Genomic DNA, 20,583 nt, shown 5'->3' with positions numbered 1-20,583 from the left:
CGCTTAGTAAAATAATTAGAAACTGGATGCATAAATATTGGGATGAAGTAAATTCCTTTTTTTCATATTCCCAGTGACCAACTCAAAACAACAATAAATGTTTATAATACTATAATAATGGTATAAAGCGCCACAAGAATTGATAATTACACAAACAAAAGTGCAGCTCTCAGTCCAATACCCCCCTGGGTAAAAAGTTTTTGTTATGCAAACAGAAGCATACCTCTTCGTATTCCAATCCTCTTAATTTCCCATTGAAATCTGCTTTTGTTCCAATCTGATATATGCCGTGCAATCTCTCCCTTCTGTGATCTTCCACTGTGCTGATCCGAAACTCTGAAACTAATATAGTGTAGTATTTTTATACTCAACCACTCTTCTAAATACTCTTACCCTCTATGAGTAGAAAATTGTGAAATTCACTGTCAAAACATGACCAAAATCACAACACATGAAACTGTCCTTTATCAACCACCAATGTGTCAAACCATAGCAACGTGTTTGATCCTTTCCCCTTCAGTCATGCATCTTGCCCTGCATGTCTTGTTAATAGCCTTTGTACAATCCAAATATTAACTTGACCAATCGCCTCCTCTTTCTTCACAAATTCTCACTAACCATGTGGAATAAACATATAAACAAAAGCCAGTTATAGACCTGGGTAGGTGACCAGTTTTTGCTTTGTATGTTAATTTTGGAGGTTCAGTGGGTGCATTGGACACCCTGGCTGCTGTTGTGCTACATGCTGGGTGTCAGGTGCGCTCCCATGACCTTAATGAGGGGTGGGCTCCCTCAGGTTCACCTGCCCTTGTTTCTATCCATTTAAATGCATGTGCCTCCATTGTGAGGACTCTCAAGATCTATAGAGTTAGGACCACAGATATTCAGAGTGCTGTGATTTGGCTCTGTGGCTTACGTATGTATTTGCAAATGTGTGCTAACTAAACCCCTGTTTTTAAATGCATGTTCTTAGACAGGTTAATTTGGTTTTTGATAGTTAGCTAACTGGCTGGCAGTTTGAACTGGCTTTCTTATCCCCCTCTTTGATAAGTTATACTTATCCTTGTTCCTTGCTGACATTAGCCATTATTAGACTGGGGTAGGCTTGCAAGTTGAACAGGATAGTCCTATTTTTATTTTATATGCGATGCCTTCCATGTTCACTGTTTAAAAAGCCAGTTATAGACCTGGGTAGCTGACTAGTTTTTTCTTTGTAAGTTTTTTTTTTGTCAGTTTTTTCTTTGGAATAAATATACTTCCATAGTGTGACATTGCTTAAAATCCAGTTTAACGGTATCACAATTGTGCTTACATGTGTTTTGGAATACAAGTCGCTTGGTTTGCCAATACTCAAAATGGCCACCGATCGACTTCCTCATAGGCATGCCTATGAGGAAGTCGATGTAATGACGAAACGCGTCAGACAGATGTGACTTCAGACGCAACCGGAAGTGCCGCTGCAGCCAATTTTAGTATTGGAAAACCAAGCTGCTTGCATTCCAAAACACATGTAAGCACAATTTTGATATCATTAAACTGGATTTTAAGCAATGTCACACTATGGAAGTAAGTTTATTCCACATGGTTACTGAGAATTTGTGAAGAAACGAGGAGGAGATTGGTCAAGTTAATATTTGGATTGTACAAAGGCTATTTACAAGACATGCAGGGTAAGGTGCATGGCTGAAGGGGAAGGGATCGAACACGTTGCTGTAGTTTGGCACATTGGTGGTTGATAAAGGACGGTTTCACGTGTTGTGGTTTTGGTCATGTTTTGAAAGTGAAATGCACAATTTTTTACCCGCAGAGGGTAAGAGTATTTAGAAGAGTGATACACATATGGTATTTTGCACATAGTTGCATAAGCAATGTTTGAGTATAAAAATACTACACTACATTAGTTTTTCTTTTTGGAGTCTTGGATCAGCACAGTGGAAGATCACAGAAGGGAGAGATTGCATGGCATACATCACAACGGGGCAAAAGCAAAGTTTGATGGGAAATTAAGAGTATTGGAATACGAAGAGGTATTGTTTATGCTACAATATGGAACACAGAGCGCAAAGGTGACCCTACTTTCTTTATACCTAAAATAACTTTTTCCCAGCGTGGAGTGATCAGGATTTAAAATTCAAAGGGCAGCCTAACTCTATTTCAGGATATTGATGCTAATATATTCTTCTATTTTTATACAATTTAATTTTTTATTGTAATGGTGAAGAGTATTTTAGGGTAAAATTAAATAAACACGTTTTTAGATTTTTCAGTCTCACAATTTTAGGTGTGAAGCAGACTCATGAAACCATTTTAATAATAATAAACAAGTGTATGTATGCAATTTGTTCTATAATCGTTCGATTTCCAATGTCCTCGATCTCAGAACCTAGCTGGATGTGTTTCCCAATAAACTGAAATAGATTAATGTTATATGTAATACATCAAGAACTGATAATTCATGGTTGACCCCAATATGGATATTAATTCACAGCTTGTGCACCTCTTAAATAGAGCATAGCCAATTAGTCCAGCAACACTGATACATTTTTGGGGCTTACAATCACACAATATTCCCATGGCATTCCAACTGTAAATATGCCTTTCTTGTGAGTCCCCGAATGACAGTTTCTTGTGAATCTCATTAAACAATTTTTCATACTTAATTATGTCCCTATTATTAAGGATCATTTAAAAATAACTGTCCACTTCTGAACTAATACAAGAGCCTCAGTGATTCATGCAGCTAAACTCTTTATAGCACCACAATGACTCGCTGTGCAGATTGTAATGTACGTTAATTGAAAAGTGATATATTTAGATATAATGAACTAGATGGCAGTACTCAATTAATACTAATATTTGTTGCATTAACATATGTAGGTTTTAAACTATTCCTAGATGATCTCTTCCAGATCTGTGTTACTTCTTCTGACTGTAAGAATAACATGCCCTACAAAAGTCCCTTCTAATGGTAAATCACTGTTCTAGGTGTGAACTCAAATTCCAGTACCGAGAACATTGGTGTATTTTTTGCTACGTAAAGTGCAAAACATTTCAAAGTAGCAGCCTCATTAAAAACATATTGGGGCCATCATTGCTGACTTATCCTATAAAATGCTAGTTAAGTGTTCTTGCATGGCAAGACCCCTTACTGTTATCTCATATATATTCCTCTTATTATAGCCAAATTTACCACCCTAACTCCTCCCACAGTTTTTACACTACATAGACAGTAATATACCGAAACGTGCAGATTGTTCCCAATTGGTGTGCTATTACGTTGTGGAACGTTTTGCCGAATGGTTCATGAAATATCGGCGTTTTTGAGGTGAAATTGGTCCCATAGGAATGAATGGCGGAATGTTCAAAACTAGAGTGGGAGCTGACAAAGGCTAGAGTGGGAGCTGAAAAATCAGGACATGATTTCTAAACTGCCATCACTCCCTCATTTTCAAGCCCACCTACACAAATCTTATATCAAAACATTCAGCTATCCCTGCTGCCACTAAAAATGTCCACGGCTAAGCCATAGTCCTGATAGTTTTCACAATATGACCATTTGTTTGCAACTCACGCCGCCCATTGACATTCATTGAGCCTCCACTCTAGCCACCTCAAATTTGAAGGGCATTTTCTACACTGCGACTGTGCCTTTATTTGTAATATTTCAGAGACATACTATGCATCAAAATGTAGGTCTGGGTCTTGTGATTCTCACAATATAAAGCTCTTCAGTGTAGGATTTATAATTTGTAAACTACAACCATTTGAAGATGGCAACCGCCAGTGAAGTGAGCAACTTGGAGCATTTGTTTTTAACCGCTCTTCTCTGCCCTTGCTGTAGAGTGAGTTGCCATAGGAACCCAGGTGTGTGAGCAGGCAGCAGAGTGACAAAAGCTAGAGTGTGAGCTATCAAGCTTGCCATGTGCACTTTTTAAATTTGATCAATCAATTGGTTAGTGTAATGTTTACTATCTTTACTCACTCCAAACACTCCACACAGTTACTCTGCCCACTCCAGAAAGTTACTCTGCCCAGTCCAACCTTTTCACAGTTACTCCAGCCACTCCAACCACACAACAGTTACTCAAGCCACTCCACCCAGTTACTCCACCCACTCCAGTTGTGGACTACTGGTAGAGGCAAGAACACTTCACACAATTTCCCCAGAAATTGTAGCTTTTCTAGTTCTCTGATTGTTATACTGATTCTTTAATGCATTCTGAGCTTCTGACCTAGAACACATATAGAAATATAGAATTATCACATATTCTAAAAATTCATTTACAGCATGTTTGTTCCAGGCCTTTGACTCAAATGCATAAAGACCAGACACAGGGGTTTATTTACCAAAGCTGCAGAGTGCAAAATCAGGCTCACTTCCGCATAGAAACCAATTGTTCAATCAGGCTTTAGCAATAAAACCTGGAGGCTCACTGGTTTCTATGCAGAAGTGAGACTGATTTTGCACTCTCCAGCTTTAGTAAATAAACCCAACAGTCAGCCAGCTAGCATTTTCAAAAGAGATTCATTAAAGGCAGCCCCTCATATTTAATAGTGAATGTACCTTGCTAATTGTTTTCTTAATGTTAAAGTAGAACTATAACATTTTTGTTGCTGCCTCAACCCATTGAGAGATTTCTTATCACTTTCTATCCCAATGAGAACACATCACTGGGACAGGAACTGAGAGGACATCTCCCCAATAGGAACACAGATTGCACATATGCACAAACTAAGAGTTTATAACTAAGCTCATGTATAAAAATAATTTTGACCTTGTTGCATATATCCTTTGATAATATGAGCAAACCAAGTAGTTACCCAGTGTTTCAACAAGAAGCCCAACTGCATTCTAATTTAAAAATATTTGTAACAAGATGGAAAGAAAATTCTTTAGCATTGTTTCATTTGCTGATACAAAACAGAATATTTACATTTATGTATGAATAGTACCATCTGCATAAAAAATTCAGAAACTGCAGGTAGCAACCATAGCCAGGCTGTAAGAATCTACATGAGCATTGGCCAGTTCACTATTTAGACAAAGTATGCTGAGCGTGTCATTTTTTAAAAATATTATAATGAATTTGATGTATGTGAATGCAATATTGAGACTTAAAGCAGTTTTAAAAGGTTCCAATTGACTGCAGATTCCATGCAGACTTCCAGAAAGGTCTGAACCTCAGCTGTTATTTTTTTACTGCATTTTATGAGGCAGTGCCAGCATGAATACAAAAAAATGAAATCAATTCCTGCATTTTCCACTTTGCTCTATAACACTGTAATCTTGCTTCACGTCTTACAGATTTACAGTGTGAACAATTTTCTTTTATGACGCTTGGATTGTTTAGAGTGTTTTTAAAATTTAGCATTTCCAGAAAGCACAAAATTGACACGGTTATAATCAAATAGGTTCATTATCGTTATTTGAATTACATTTGCTATTTACAGCCTTGCAAAATTAGCTGATTAGAGCTTATTTTATTTTTATCTGTAAGTATACTTTATTTGCACATTTATAGCACATTAAACTAATTATATTCCTCATATGTAACTCAAAAGAAGACTGCAGAAATAAAGCTCCTGACAAATGCCAATTAATGGCTTAGTTATCTACATTTTCTGATATTAAAGTTCTTGAAATATCTCATGAAAAGTTATCTAATGTTTATTGAGAGGAATTTTTGCAACTTTTCTTTCATTTCTGTTTCTATATGACCTTTTAATTGGTACTATGCAGGATTCAAAAAGCCCTGCTGCCAGTTTTGGTAACTTTGCCAAAGCATGTGACAAGTTTAGGTAATTCTTAAAATGATTGTAAAGTTACCTTTTTTTTATAAATAACAAACATGTCATATTTACCTGCTCTGTGCAATGGCTTTGCACAGAGCAGCCCCGATCCTTTCCTTCTAGGGTCCCCTGCCAGTGTTCTAGGCTTCTCCTCTTCTTAGTGTGCCACCATAGCAAGCCGCTTCCTATGGTGGCACTTGTGCAGGCTCAATCCCGAGTGGTGCTCTGTGTGTTCATTGGCACACACAGTTCTGCTTAGCCCCACTCTTTCATCACTGGATTATATTGACAGCAGCAGGAGCCAATGACTGCTCTCACTGAGTCCAGTGAAGAGGGATAAAGAGAGCAGCACTGCTGCTCTTGGGCACAAATCTGGATTGGGATTGGGCTCAGCTAAGTATCTGGGGGGCTTGGGCTTTGGAGGGGGGGACTGACAATAGAAGATTTTTCCACCTTAGTGCAGAGAATGCATTTAGGAACAATAAACCTTCAGCCTTTACAACCACTTTAATAGTGATACTTTTACAAAGTGGTGCTATGGGTTCACTAAACTAAGTAAACTGGAGGTAATTAAGATCTGATCTAAGTGCCTGTCTCTGTACGCTGTTTAACAGGTGGAAGCCTTTGCTACCCCTCCCCTGCCTGCCTGTCACTGGCTGTCAAGGATGCTGTTGGCTTCTTAGTTGACAGGCTGCTACCAACTATATATCTGAGAGTGACTGAAGCCTTATGCGGAAACTGATTGACTAGCCCCACATTATCTCCACTCTCACCTTGTGACTGACAGCAGGAAGTGGGCAGGTTCAATAGCCAATAGCAGGTTGTCTATTGTCTATGGATCCATCCACTGCCTGCTCACAATCACAAAGTGATCAGGAACTAGTGTATCTGATTCTCCATCAGACTCTTCTCATTCTGCTACAAAACTCCCAGGTTTCTGTGCTGTTTTTGAGAGAGTGAAGAAGCGCAGCTGCACTGAGGATAGATTATGCACATGGATAATCAACCATGACAAATGTTAATGCTTGCTTTAGATTCATGTACTTGTTTACAACAGGTACGTACAGCTGGGGCACACATCAACATTTTTTGTGCGATGCTAAAATATGGCATAGGAACACTTTATGATTCCCGTAAATGTGTTCAGAATTAATTTTAAAGGTAAGTTACTTTTTTTTAGATCAGCTTGTAAAAGTGATCAGCTTGATTTGAATTCTGTGACCAATATGTGTTTACTGTTTTGAAAATTGTAAACCTGTGTTTAGTTTGTACATCTATATGTCTATGGAGCAACCATAAGTCTACCTGATGGCTGGCTGATTTAAAGCAACACATTCTCTGCATGGCTGTTATCTTTTCTCAACAGCCATTAAGCAGTCTTGGCAAAGTCATTTTATTAGCTAATCTACTCTACCTCTAGTAGTAAATCACACCTGGATGTTTAATACAACAGCAAAAATAAAAAGAAGCAAGTATGGCAGTTACAAAAATGTAAAAACTGCAAAATTAACTCCTAATGTTAAGAGTTTACAGAGGGAGGCTCCCATTTCTGACTCCCCCTCTTGAAGTATAACTCAGGTTCAAAAGATATCTGTGCTGGTATCTCGAATACAATGTTGTCCACATGTTGGCCTCTAGCTTTTGTGAATACCATTTTTTATGTCTTGTGTGGAAGACTCATACATGTTAAGGACCAAGTTTAAAAAAGAAAAAAACTTGAAAAAAATTTAAACTTGAAATTGACAAAAATCAACAGAAAACAACCCAGCACATAGATGTGTTAAAACGTATTGAAGGGTATTATGTAAATCAATTTGGTGACACAACAGTGCAGCAGATGTTATTCACTCATATCTGGGTGCATATTAAATGTGATATTTATGCTTGGCTTAGATTTAGACCTTATCCATTCACATCATACTTGTTATTACTTATTATTTGACCATCTGTTTACAGTGACCCTTCATATTATGTTAGCAAAATTCAAATGTCATCAAGCATAAATAGCACTTAGCAAATTTTAAAATGAACCTTTAATGGGAGAAATGCTGTGTTATTATTTGTAACATAATTTGCTACATACCAGTTACTATGCTGTCATACAAAAAGAGAAAATAAAAGCCAGCGCTATAGTCAAAATAAACTAAAGATACAAGTGATCTGCTAGCATGATAGGCTATATACAAACCCTTAATGTGAACAACGAAAATACAATGCATCCAAAACAATTTATCTCTATACATTGAACATGAGAATGGATAGTAGTAGAGATGAGCGAATCGAACATGACGAAGTGGAATTCGTTTAGAAGATTAGGAAATATTCGATTCGCGCCGAATCCGAAAATTAGCAAACTTCGGATGCACAAATCGAATTTTCCCAAAAATGGCGGCGACATGTGTGGCGACGGAGCGGGGATCTCTGGGAAGGCGCGCAGACAAGGCGCGCTGACCCATAATGCATTCATTCATGACATGTGATCGCATTAGCCAATCAGCAGCCAGCCAGCCAGCACTGTGTAATGGTGGAGCTATAAATCGCAGCCATCTTAGAATTCTCCATTAGCCTCCGGTCATTCAAGAGAGACAGACCTCTGTGTATTAGGGACAGAGTTAGGGCCACAGAGACTTTAGGGCCACAGAATCGTTACTTAGGGACACAGAATCGTTACTTAGGGACACAGAATCGTTACTCAGGGACACAGAATTGTTACTCAGGGACACAAAATTGTTATTCAGGGACACAGAATCGTTACTCAGGGACAGACACAGAATTGTTACTCAGGGACACAGAATTGTTACTGAGGGACACAGAATCGTTACTCAGGGACACAGAATTGTTACTCAGGGACACAGAATCGTTACTCAGGGACACAGAATCGTTACTCAGGGACACAGAATTGTTACTCAGGGACACAGAATTGTTACTCAGGGACAGACACAAAATTGTTACTCAGGGACACAGAATTGTTACTCAGGGACACAGAATTGTTACTGAGGGACACAGAATCGTTACTCAGGGACACAGAATTGTTACTCAGGGACAGACACAGAAATGTTACTCAGGGACACAGAATTGTTACTCAGGGACACAGAATTGTTACTGAGGGCCACAGAATCGTTACTCAGGGACACAGAATTGTTACTCAGGGACACAGAATTGTTACTCAGGGACACAGAATCGTTACTCAGGGACACAGAATTGTTACTGAGGGACACAGAATCGTTACTCAGGGACACAGAATCGTTACTCAGGGACACAGAATCGTTACTCAGGGAAAGAATCGTTACTCAGGGACACAGAATCGTTACTCAGGGACACAGAATTGTTACTCAGGGACACAGAATCGTTACTCAGGGACACAGAATTGTTACTCAGGGACACAGAATTGTTACTCAGGGACACAGAAGTGTTACTCAGGGACAGACACAGCATTGTTACTCAGGGACACAGAATCGTTACTCAGGGACACAGAATCGTTGAATTAAAGAGTATGTCAGACAACACGCAGAGGAGTGGCAGAGGAGGCAATGTTTCAGGAGCGAGCAGACGTGGCAGCAGAGGAAGGGGTCGAGGCAGCACTAGTCACAGCCAGAGGCCAGTGCTCCCGGTGTCATCCAGCGGTCGTGTCTCCACCGACAACCCTGCCGTCATCGATTGGTTGGCTCGGTCGTCTTCCTCTTCCCAGGTCACCTCTGACACCTACAGCCAACGGTCGGTGGGTACGTCAGACACAACCGTTAGTTGGCATGGCCCGGGAGCAAGCCCACTGAAATCACGTGTCCTCTACCTGCCCCTGTCCTTTGGTGTTCCCTCACCAAGCGAAGTATCGCATGCTGTGGGCTCAGCCCCACTGTACAGTGAGGAAGAGCTAACAGAGGGCGGTCAGGAACGGGGGGAGACATCCGCCTCTTCAGCAGCCAGGCGAAGAAGTACTGGCGAGGAGAGTGGCTCGGTAGTCGGTCTAGAGACAGGTCTGTCTCCTGACCCACACGCAGCCGAGGGGGCTAGTAGTGAGGCGGAGACCCTAATTGATGATGATGAGGCTGATCGCACTTGGCAGCCTCGTCGTCATCAGGCTATTGCTTCCGCATCATCAGGAGAAGAGGGTGCCAGCTTGGCAGCGAGCAAAACAGTCGGTGGGTTGCCCAGGAGGCAGCAGGGTCGCAGCAGTGTCAGTGGAGGCAAACGGCCACGGAGTAGAGCACCAGCTCCACTGCAGCCTACCACCACGGCCAGTAGTGGTGCCGGTGTGCACGGAGGAAGTAGCAGTCAGCCAGTGAGGAGTAGCGGGGGCAAAGTTTCCTACTCGGCGGTGTGGCAATTTTTCGTCAAGCCGCCCGAGGAAGTAAACGTAGCCGTATGTCGACTATGTGGCCAGAAAGTCAAGCGTGGCCAGGGGGCCCATGTTGGGACTACAGCGTTGCGTCAGCATATGCAGCGTCGCCATTCGGTGGCCTGGGAAAACCGTGATAAAGATACGGCGGTTCTGCCTGCCCCAGCCCCCGCTCCATCACCCGCTCCTTTACTTGCTCCGTCACCCGACGTCAATCGCCCTCTATCAGCCAGTCAAGGCTCCAACACCTCTGCTGAGGGGAGTTGTCGCTCGTTGGCATCTTCCGCTCGTTCAGATGCTCCTTCTCCTGCTACTCCTCTTCACGGATTCTGTCAGCAGTCTTTCTTGGAATCCGTTTCCAAGAGACAACAGTTTGCGAGCACGCACCCGACGGTGCAGAAGCTGAATGTCCTCCTGTCCAAGTTGCTGGTGCTGCAGTCCCTCCCTTTCCAAGTGGTGGACTCAGCACCTTTCCGAGAAATGATGGCTTGTGCCGCGCCGCGGTGGAGAGTGCCAAGCCGGCATTTCTTCGCCAAAAAGGCAGTGCCAGCCCTGCATTCACATGTAGAAGAGATGGTGGGCCAGTCTTTGAGCATGTCGGTCTCTGTCAAAGTGCACGGCAGCGCCGACGTGTGGAGCTGTAACTACGGTCAGGGACAGTACATTTCATTTACGGCCCACAGGGTGAACGTGGTGCCGGCACAGCCGCACCAGCAACTTGGACAGGTCACGCCGCTTTTGCCTCCACGTTTGCACGTCCTTGGTCCACAAAAGATGTCCGCCTCTACCACCTCTTCTTCCGCCGTGTCCTCAGCCGCCACCCCCGTGCCAAGTCCCATTACCCGACCGGCATATCACATGTGCAGGGCGCAACGGTGTCACGCTGTGCTGCACCTGGTATGCCTTGGCGAACGTAGTCACACAGGGGAGGAACTTCTGAGTGTAATAAACAGAGAAATCGACAGATGGCTGTCTCCGCGCAAACTGAAAATCGGAACCATGTTGACCGACAGCGGAAAGAACATGGTGTCTGCTCTGCGTCAAGGAAGGTTGTGCCATGCGCCATGCATGGCTCACGTGTTCAATCTGGTTGTCAAGCGGTTCCTAAAATCCACCATCCCACTGCAAGACATCCTTAAAATGTCACGTAAACTTTGCATGCATTTCAGCCATTCCTACACCGCAAAGCACACCCTCCTTGAGCTGCAGCGGCAGAATGGAATTCCACAGCATCGCCTGATCTGCGACGTTGCAACAAGGTGGAATTCAACCCTACATATGTTAGACCGCCTTTACGAACAGCGAAAGGCCATCACCGATTTCCTGATGTTACAAGCGGATAAAGGTACTCCCCTGTGTAACTTCGATGTCAGCCATTGGCAGCTCATGCGTGACACCTGCCGCTTGCTCAGGCTCACGAATAGCGAGGAGGCCACGCTATTCGTGAGTCGGCAGGACTATGGGATGAACGACGTCATTCCTCTGTTGCACGTCCTGGAACAAATGCTGTTAACAATGGCTGGTCAGGGTGCGGTAGACGTGGCGCACAGATCTCAACGCCACATGACCCCTGTGGGGGCAGGACAGGAAGAAGAGGAGGAGGTAGAGGAGGACATTGGTGCTCAGGAATTATTGAGTGAAATGGGTGGTTTTTCCACTCAGCGGACAGGAGTGGAGGAGCAGGAGCATCTGGTAGAGGAGGAGGAGGAGACAGAGGACCCAGACGTACCGTGGCAGTATGCTGTGGAGATGGAGGCAGGGAGTCCCTCGCATTCCTTGGCACAAATGGCCCATAGCATGCTCGGTTGCTTGCGTAGCGACAGCCGAATAATAACCATCAGACAGAGGGATGACTTTTGGCTGTCCACCTTGTTGGACCCTCGCTACCGTTCAAAAATGGTGGCCTTTTTCACACCTGCTGAGAGGGAGGACAAAATAACGTACTATAAAAACCACCTATGTAGTCAGTTGGTCTCTGCCTTTCTGCGCCAACGTCCATCCTCAGACACTGTGGGCCCTGTGCGCTCGCGTTCCGCTGCCATGGCAGCAGGGGAGGGGTGGGGTGGTAGGAGCAGTGGCAGCTCCACCAGCAGTGGCTGCCTCAGTCTGCAGTCGATGATGAGTAGCTTTCTTCACCAGCGCAGTGAGGAAACTACTAACCAGCCGCAGCAGCAGCAGCATCAGGTGGACCTGGAGCAGGACCTCAAACAACAGGCTTGGGCCTACTTGGACAGCACCCTGCCAACCGAGGTAGACAATCCCCTTGACTACTGGGCAACGAAACTTGACCTTTGGCCCCAACTAGCTGAATTTGCCCTTGAAAGGCTGTCATGCCCGGCCAGTAGCGTGGCATCGGAGCGCGTGTTTAGTGCGGCAGGAGGTATTGTAACTCCGCGGAGGACACGACTGTCCACCCAAAGTGTGGAGAGACTCACGTTTGTGAAAATGAATCAGGCGTGGATTAGTCTGGATTTCAAACCACCAGTTCCTGACACAACTGACTAAATGCGCCATGAATCATGCCCCAAACATGTTATTATTTTTAACATAGGCCTCTGTATGGCCTTCAATTTAAGCTGCTTACGCTTCGCCACTCTGCCATGGGCCCCTGTACCGCCTCCTCTTGCTGCTGCCAGGTCCAGAGTGTGTCATGGGTCCCTGTACGGCCTCCCATTGCTGCTGTCTCCATCGCCACACTCTGCCATGTGCCACTTTCAGGTCTCCTCACACTGCTGGTGGGTTCCATTTTGTCATAGGGTGCTGGCAGATTACGGGCCTCCCATTGCTGCTGCCAGGCCCGTAATCTGCCATGGGCCCCCGTACCGACTCCTCATGCTGCTGCCAGGCCCGTAATCTGTCATGGGCCCCTGTACCGCCTCCTCATGCTGCTGCCAGGTCCAGAGTGTGTCATGGGTCCCTGTACGGCCTCCCATTGCTGCTGTCTCCATCGCCACACTCTGCCATGTGCCACTTTCAGGTCTCCTCACACTGCTGGTGGGTTCCATTTTGTCATAGGGTGCTGTATGGCCTCCCATTGCTGCTGCCAGGCCCGTAATCTGCCATGGGCCCCCGTACCAACTCCTCATGCTGCTGCCAGGCCCGTAATCTGTCATGGGCCCCTGTACCGCCTCCTCATGCTGCTGCCAGGTCCAGAGTGTGTCATGGGTCCCTGTACGGCCTCCCATTGCTGCTGTCTCCATCGCCACACTCTGCCATGTGCCACTTTCAGGTCTCCTCACACTGCTGGTGGGTTCCATTTTGTCATAGGGTGCTGGCAGATTACGGGCCTCCCATTGCTGCTGCCAGGCCTGTAATCTGCCATGGGCCCCCGTACCGACTCCTCATGCTGCTGCCAGGCCCGTAATCTGTCATGAGCCCCTGTACCGCCTCCTCATGCTGCTGCCAGGTCAAGAGTGTGTAATGGGTCCCTGTACGGCCTCCCATTGCTGCTGCCAGGCCCGTAATCTGCCATGGGCCCCCGTACCGACTCCTCATGCTGCTGCCAGGCCCGTAATCTGTCATGGGCCCCTGTACCGCCTCCTCATGCTGCTGCCAGGTCCAGAGTGTGTCATGGGTCCCTGTACGGCCTCCCATTGCTGCTGTCTCCATCGCCACACTCTGCCATGTGCCACTTTCAGGTCTCCTCACACTGCTGGTGGGTTCCATTTTGTCATAGGGTGCTGTATGGCCTCCCATTGCTGCTGCCAGGCCCGTAATCTGCCATGGGCCCCCGTACCGACTCCTCATGCTGCTGCCAGGCCTGTAATCTGTCATGGGCCCCTGTACCGCCTCCTCATGCTGCTGCCAGGTCCAGAGTGTGTCATGGGTCCCTGTACGGCCTCCCATTGCTGCTGTCTCCATCGCCACACTCTGCCATGTGCCACTTTCAGGTCTCCTCACACTGCTGGTGGGTTCCATTTTGTCATAGGGTGCTGGCAGATTACGGGCCTCCCATTGCTGCTGCCAGGCCCGTAATCTGCCATGGGCCCCCGTACCGACTCCTCATGCTGCTGCCTGGCCCGTAATCTGTCATGGGCCCCTGTACCGCCTCCTCATGCTGCTGCCAGGTCCAGAGTGTGTCATGGGTCCCTGTACGGCCTCCCATTGCTGCTGTCTCCATCGCTACACTCTGCCATGTGCCACTTTTAGGTCTCCTCACACTGCTGGTGGGTCCATAGTGTCATAGGGTGCTGGCAGATTACGGGCCTCCCATTGCTGCTGCCAGGCCCGTAATCTGCCATGGGCCCCCGTACCGACTCCTCATGCTGCTGCCAGGCCCGTAATCTGTCATGGGCCCCTGTACTGCCTCCTCATGCTGCTGCCAGGTCCAGAGTGTGTCATGGGTCCCTGTACGGCCTCCCATTGCTGCTGCCAGGCCCGTAATCTGCCATGAGCCCCCGTACCAACTCCTCATGCTGCTGCCAGGCCCGTAATCTGTCATGGGCCCCTGTACCACCTCCTCATGCTGCTGCCAGGTCCAGAGTGTGTCATGGGTCCCTGTACGGCCTCCCATTGCTGCTGTCTCCATCGCCACACTCTGCCATGTGCCACTTTCAGGTCTCCTCACACTGCTTGTGGGTTCCATTTTGTCATAGGGTGCTGGCAGATTACGGGCCTCCCATTGCTGCTGCCAGGCCCGTAATCTGCCATGGGCCCCCGTACCGACTCCTCATGCTGCTGCCAGGCCCGTAATCTGTCATGGGCCCCTGTACCGCCTCCTCATGCTGCTGCCAGGTCCAGAGTGTGTCATGGGTCCCTGTACGGCCTCCCATTGCTGCTGTCTCCATCGCCACACTCTGCCATGTGCCACTTTCAGGTCTCCTCACACTGCTGGTGGGTTCCATTTTTTCATAGGGTGCTGTATGGCCTCCCATTGCTGCTGCCTCCACCGCCACACTGTGGCTCCACACTCTGGTTTTGGCCCTGTGACTGCCCAAATGAGTGAAGTGTGCGGTGATTCTAAGATCGACGGCACTCATCTGCATGTCATACTGACTGACAGTATTATTTCTCTTCCCCAGCAGACTCCAAGGGCATTTAAATTAAAGGTACAGTGTTCTGGACTAATATAAAGGCTCTCTGAAGCCTAGAAACACCCTTTTTATAAGTTAAATTCACAGCGAATATATTCGACTCGAATCGAATTTATTCCGCGAATTCGCCGAATCAGCCGAATCGAATTTTTGAATAATTCGCTCATCTCTAGATAGTAGTCCCATTAAACCAGCTGAAGTCCATTCCTATAAATAATTAATCTGACTTATACAGATGTAAGATTTTAATATCATCTGATGTGGATAGGTTGTATTTAGGTATTGGGGAATGGAATTCAGTTGATTTAGTGGGACTGCTATCCATTCTCATGTTGAGTGTATAGAAATTATTTTTTTTCTTCCTTGTATTTTTAGCGCTGCAATTAATATTCATTGTATGCTGTCATACAGACCTAGAACAGATATGCAAGCTGAAGGTTTCAGAGATACAGTTGCTTTAAATAGAGGAAGTGAAAGTGTTTTACTAAATGGAGGAGCTGCGAAATCTGCCTGGGAATATCATAACATGCATCTTGAGATGTTTCCTAAAAGTATATATAACTTTTGGATATAGTGGAAAAAGGTTAAGCCCCTTGTAATTTTTTTTTTTTTGCTGTCTGTGTCACTTTAAGGAGATGTCTGTGTATTTCCTGTCATATTGATACAACAAATCACCTCAAAGCGAGGAAAAGGTTTCTTTTGCAGTTGCCACTGGAGCACGTAACATCACTGAAAAACATTCATTTTTGGGTGAAAACTCACAAATTTTTAATTTTTACTCATTTTCAGCATACACTGTACATCATTTGCTGCAAAAAAATGCCCAATCACTCCTAACATAATACAATGTTGTCTTTTATATTGGTGGAAGAAAGGTGTTTATATGTGTGTGTGGTTTTTGATACTATTTTCATTCAAAATTTGACATTTATAAAGACATTTTGTATTTACTTAATTTAATTTAGCAATAAAAACTGACAGAGCTTCTAATCCTGGATATCACGCCATGAGATAAAATATCAAATGGTTTCATGAAACAAATACCACAAATGGTTTTGATGAAACACAGCATGCCTTATTTTAGTAGCTGAATAGTTTTTGAAAAACTCTACTTTATCTCAGATTTTAAAGAGGAAAATACCCCTTAGTGAATTGAGCCTGTAGTACTTATGAAATGGAACTATGATGAGAAACTGGACGGTTTATAGCCAAGCAAAATCTATCATAAGCAAAACTGAGCTAGGAAGAGATACCCATAAAGCAACGTTTTATTTGGTAATGTTTGATAATTGTATAACTGTAATTTGTTACACCATGTTCTTTCTAGGTGGGGGACACTAGGAAACTCAGAAAAGGATAAGTTCTGGGTAAGTTTATTCTGGCATAACATTGATTAACCATTAATTTACTTAATAAACGAAAGAGACTACATTTATTATTTACAACTATATGAGTGTATATTGATGTTAAAAGCTGACGTAAGAAAAAACATGCTTATAAAAATGTAAACCCATATTTTAGTAAAAGTGATCCATTTGGAAAAACATGCATTCATAAACTTTTTTTTTATAACTAATGTTTTATTTATATTAGCAAAGGTCATTGTCTAATATCTTCAGAGAAGAAGGAGAAGAAGCATTAGAGTTACATCTAAAATGCATCTCTGGCATTTGCCATGCATTTTACATGATTTTCAATGACAACATTTGAATTACAAATTGGTGTAGAAAGTGCATAAATAGGACAGCTGCTTTGTTATAAACCAAGCACAATGTGAAGCCCAAAAAATATACTGTGCTGTCAGCTGGTTTTACCAACTGGACATCTGAGGAGTAAAATTTTAAAGGGCTACAAATATGTGCTACTATACGTAAGTCTTTACTGTGCCTCTTGCTAATATTTTTTATTTTTATAATAAACCTTTGGTAATTTAAAGTTCTACAAAGGCAAAGGATAATGAAAAACATGATGTCTATGCTTATTTAGCTTATAGAGCAATCCAGGAACATTTAAACCCTTACTGTAATATTATGGAAATCGCATTCTGTATTTTTGGATGAGAGTTCAGGCCCAACTCCTTCTGCCCAATATTTCTAATTATTTTTATCCTTTATTATGATGGGTGGCTTTAATAGCTAATATGTGGCAGGAGTGGGTAGGGCAGGGTTTATGTGCTTTTGGGGCACACTACAGTACATCTCTATATGCTGTTTTCAATATCTTCTGTTTGTTTAGATTTTTAGTTATACATGAGACATATAGCTACATTTGGTTATCCACAACAGGAACACCAATGTTTCTTTCTAATTCTAGATACCAGAGGAGGCTTTTTTCTTACAATTGTGACATAAATACTTGCTTTGCTAAATGTGCTGGTTACTTTCAATTTACTATTCATACATTCACAAAAAAGAAACAGACAACAATATGTTTGAAATATACATTCCATTATATTATCGAGAAAGACATTTATTGATACTCCTAGGGTTAACCAACTCTGTTCTAGGGTTAAAATGTACACAAAATGTAAAGAAGCTGGACCTTCAAAAGGAGAGTGCATTTGTTCAAAAGCTACAATTGTCTGCTGTTTCAGATTCCTGCCTTGCCCACTGTGCCCTGTGGTTGTTTCCTCTGACCCCACGTCACTACAGGACAGAGTAATAAAGCAGGGGCTTGCAGAAAGAACTGTAGTGTGTGGGAACTTATGGGGTTTTCAACACACCAGTGTAATGAATGTAAAGAGACCATTGCTTTGCTAGACAAAAAAAAAAAAAAAAGGAATGGGTGGCAGGCCATTTTTTGTAAACCCCTCTCCTTTGCAGGTACTACTTTTTTTTACATTTTTAAACCAATGACAGGGTTACTTTAACAATCCATAAAATTAAATATTTAAGTCTGTACAGAAGGCAGAGGTTTGGGTTTGCTGCTACCATGGGTTAGTGGTGAATCCCCAGATTTCACAAAGTTCACGAATGGAAAATTCTTGGCCAAACACTTTGCAGGTTCCCTGCAGGAAATAAGGAACAACCCAAAATGGAATGCCTAGCCTTTGACCCTGGTCAGCTGAGTCACGAGCGAATGTGAGCTCACAATTCCACATTCTTCTGAGTGATACATTAGCTCATATACAGTATACATATTTCAATTACATTAAGAACATGCTTTCAAACAGGCAAAAAGCAAGGCAGATAAAGCTGCATATTTTAACTGTTGGACATTTTTTAACTATATTAAATAAAAAATACTGCCTGTACAAATAAAATAAAAAAATTTAGTTTTGTTAGGTGGAGACAATCTTTGTGTTCTATCTATGTTTAGATATTACTATTTAATTGTTTGCTCTGTTTTTAAACACACTAGCCAGCCACAAAATATTTTATTGTATTGAGACAGCTGTCACTTTTTAAACAGAGTATAAAGAAATAAAAAAGTTAATGAATAAGTACATTTACTGTTATTGTAGTAGCATCAGCAAAGGCCAAACTGTTGCTTTGAAGTTGATATTTAAAGTTCCAGCAGATGCTGGATATCTGAATTAATGGTTCACACTTGTATAAGAAATGTACCCTAACTATTACAACCTAACTTACAATTATTCCTGCCATTTGAGGAACTTTCTGTACTCAAACAATTAGTGCAAAGCTTCAGCAGTCTTGAGCAGAGATCTAACAGTGCCAGTGTTTGGTGCCAAAAACTAGAGACATGTCATGCTAATTGAACACAGGCTATAGAACTCAGATCAATCAAAAATGTTTGCCTAAGGGCTATCTCTTTTCCTGGAAGGCACTTCTCACAATAATTGTCTTTGAAAAGGAGGATGCTGAAAATGTTTATTAGGGCAAGGAGTTTTTAATTTTTAAATCCCTGACTCGGCATGTTGGTGTACAGTCTGCAGTTTTCTGGCTGTCATGCTACTTGTACAGTTTCTTCACTTATTTACACCTGGACCCAGATCAAGTTCTGGATCCAATGACTTCTATGACTGTTCTAGGCCAGTAACACCATAGTAGTAATGAAGCTAATTGGTTAGTGTGACATCCAAGGAGTTACATTCAAAGCAGGATTAGGAATAGTTGTATAGGTAGTAATGCATGTCAGTAGCTTAGTGTGAATATGACATGCCCTTAAATTACAAAACAAGTCTTCATTTAAAAATGCTAACTTATAGAAAAGTAAATAATTTCCTTTTATTAATATGTTTTTCAGATCGTTGCAAATTCTTGGGGAAGCTCTTGGGGTGAAAATGGATATTTCAGAATTCATCGTGGAAAAAATGAGTGTGGAATTGAAAGCTTGATCATAGCAGCTTGGTGTCATGTTAATGCGCATTTTTATTAAGACATTTAGTTTAATTGATCATAATTAGTGGATTACACAAAAAATGCAATACCATAAACAATGTAATTATAGTAGTACTATTTAGTTGTATTTAGATTTAACTTTTCAGAGCTTATATTTATGAAATCCAGTGGTTATTTTGTCACTAGCATTCATATTTTATAGCATATTCCTTTTATTATCCTAATTTATTTTTTGATCTACTGAAAGTTCTGTTAACTTTGGGAAATGTATTTCTAATAAACCTTTGATATTCATAATGTAAACCTTGAAATAATTGTGACTTGTTAATTATATCATTTTTATTTTTAATAGCATGTAGATATTAGTGTTAGAGAAATTACTCTGTGTGAAGCCAGTCCAATACTCAGATCAAAGAGTGTTTTGTGATTTCTTTTTCTCTGTCTTGCAAAGCCCTAACAGCATTATTTACATTAAAAGAATGTTCAGGAAAGCAATCAGAATTAACTGGTGGAGGTTTGGAAAGCTTTTAGTTTCTTAAAATATGCAGTCTGCCAATAGGTAATGTTGAAGATCAACATATTCCTCATTCATAGCATTAGTACACTGATTTTTTGTTTATAAATTGACTGTTGTTTTTGTTTGCAAATGGGGTCTATAGTGCCATTATTATTAATATTAAAATGAATCACTCAGATGCTCGTGAAACGATCAGCAATATGTTTAATCTTTGCCAGCCGTACAAAAGTCTCACTAAAGCTAAAAGAGCAATACACAGATGAAATACATATATGGGAGCTGTCTTCTTTCCCAAAAAATGTGTTTTTTTTCCATCCATGTCTAAGGTTTAAACAGCCCTATCCAGAAATAAACGGCTGCTATTTCACTTTCACTTGCAGGTCTTTTACGTATCCCTACCCTGTGACTAGACAGGGAAAGGAATAGCAAAACACTGATGTACTTACGTACCTCTTGGTCACTCTGCTCTCTCCTCCTGCCAGTAAGGCTCAGTGCAGCACAACTAACTGGCTCTATTTCCTGCTTCTCACTCCCCTCCCTGATGTACAGGGACTGCAAGAGGCTGATACCAGGTCAAATTCAGGTACTTACATTGTATGCATTAAA

At 42.8% G+C, this 20,583-nt stretch overlaps 1 protein-coding gene across 1 annotated transcript in view; it reads left to right on the top strand.

Annotated features, from left to right (window-relative positions):
• TINAG (tubulointerstitial nephritis antigen) overlaps positions 1-20,344 on the top strand; it is a 113,092-nt gene extending 92,748 nt beyond the window's left edge. Inside the window, exons 10-11 of the mRNA XM_089694144.1 lie at positions 16,487-16,526; positions 19,366-20,344. Coding sequence (XP_089550270.1) covers positions 16,487-16,526; positions 19,366-19,497 — 172 coding nt within the window. The 3' untranslated portion in view covers positions 19,498-20,344. The remainder of the gene's footprint in view (positions 1-16,486; positions 16,527-19,365) is intronic.
• Positions 20,345-20,583: the final 239 nt, after the last annotated feature.

The sequence above is a fragment of the Staurois parvus genome, unplaced genomic scaffold (genome assembly GCF_062004578.1).
Source record: "Staurois parvus isolate SC_StPar_1 unplaced genomic scaffold, SC_StPar_1.0 ptg000652l, whole genome shotgun sequence".
Lineage (NCBI taxonomy): Eukaryota > Metazoa > Chordata > Amphibia > Anura > Ranidae > Staurois > Staurois parvus.
This window is presented reverse-complemented; position numbering and strand designations above follow the sequence as displayed.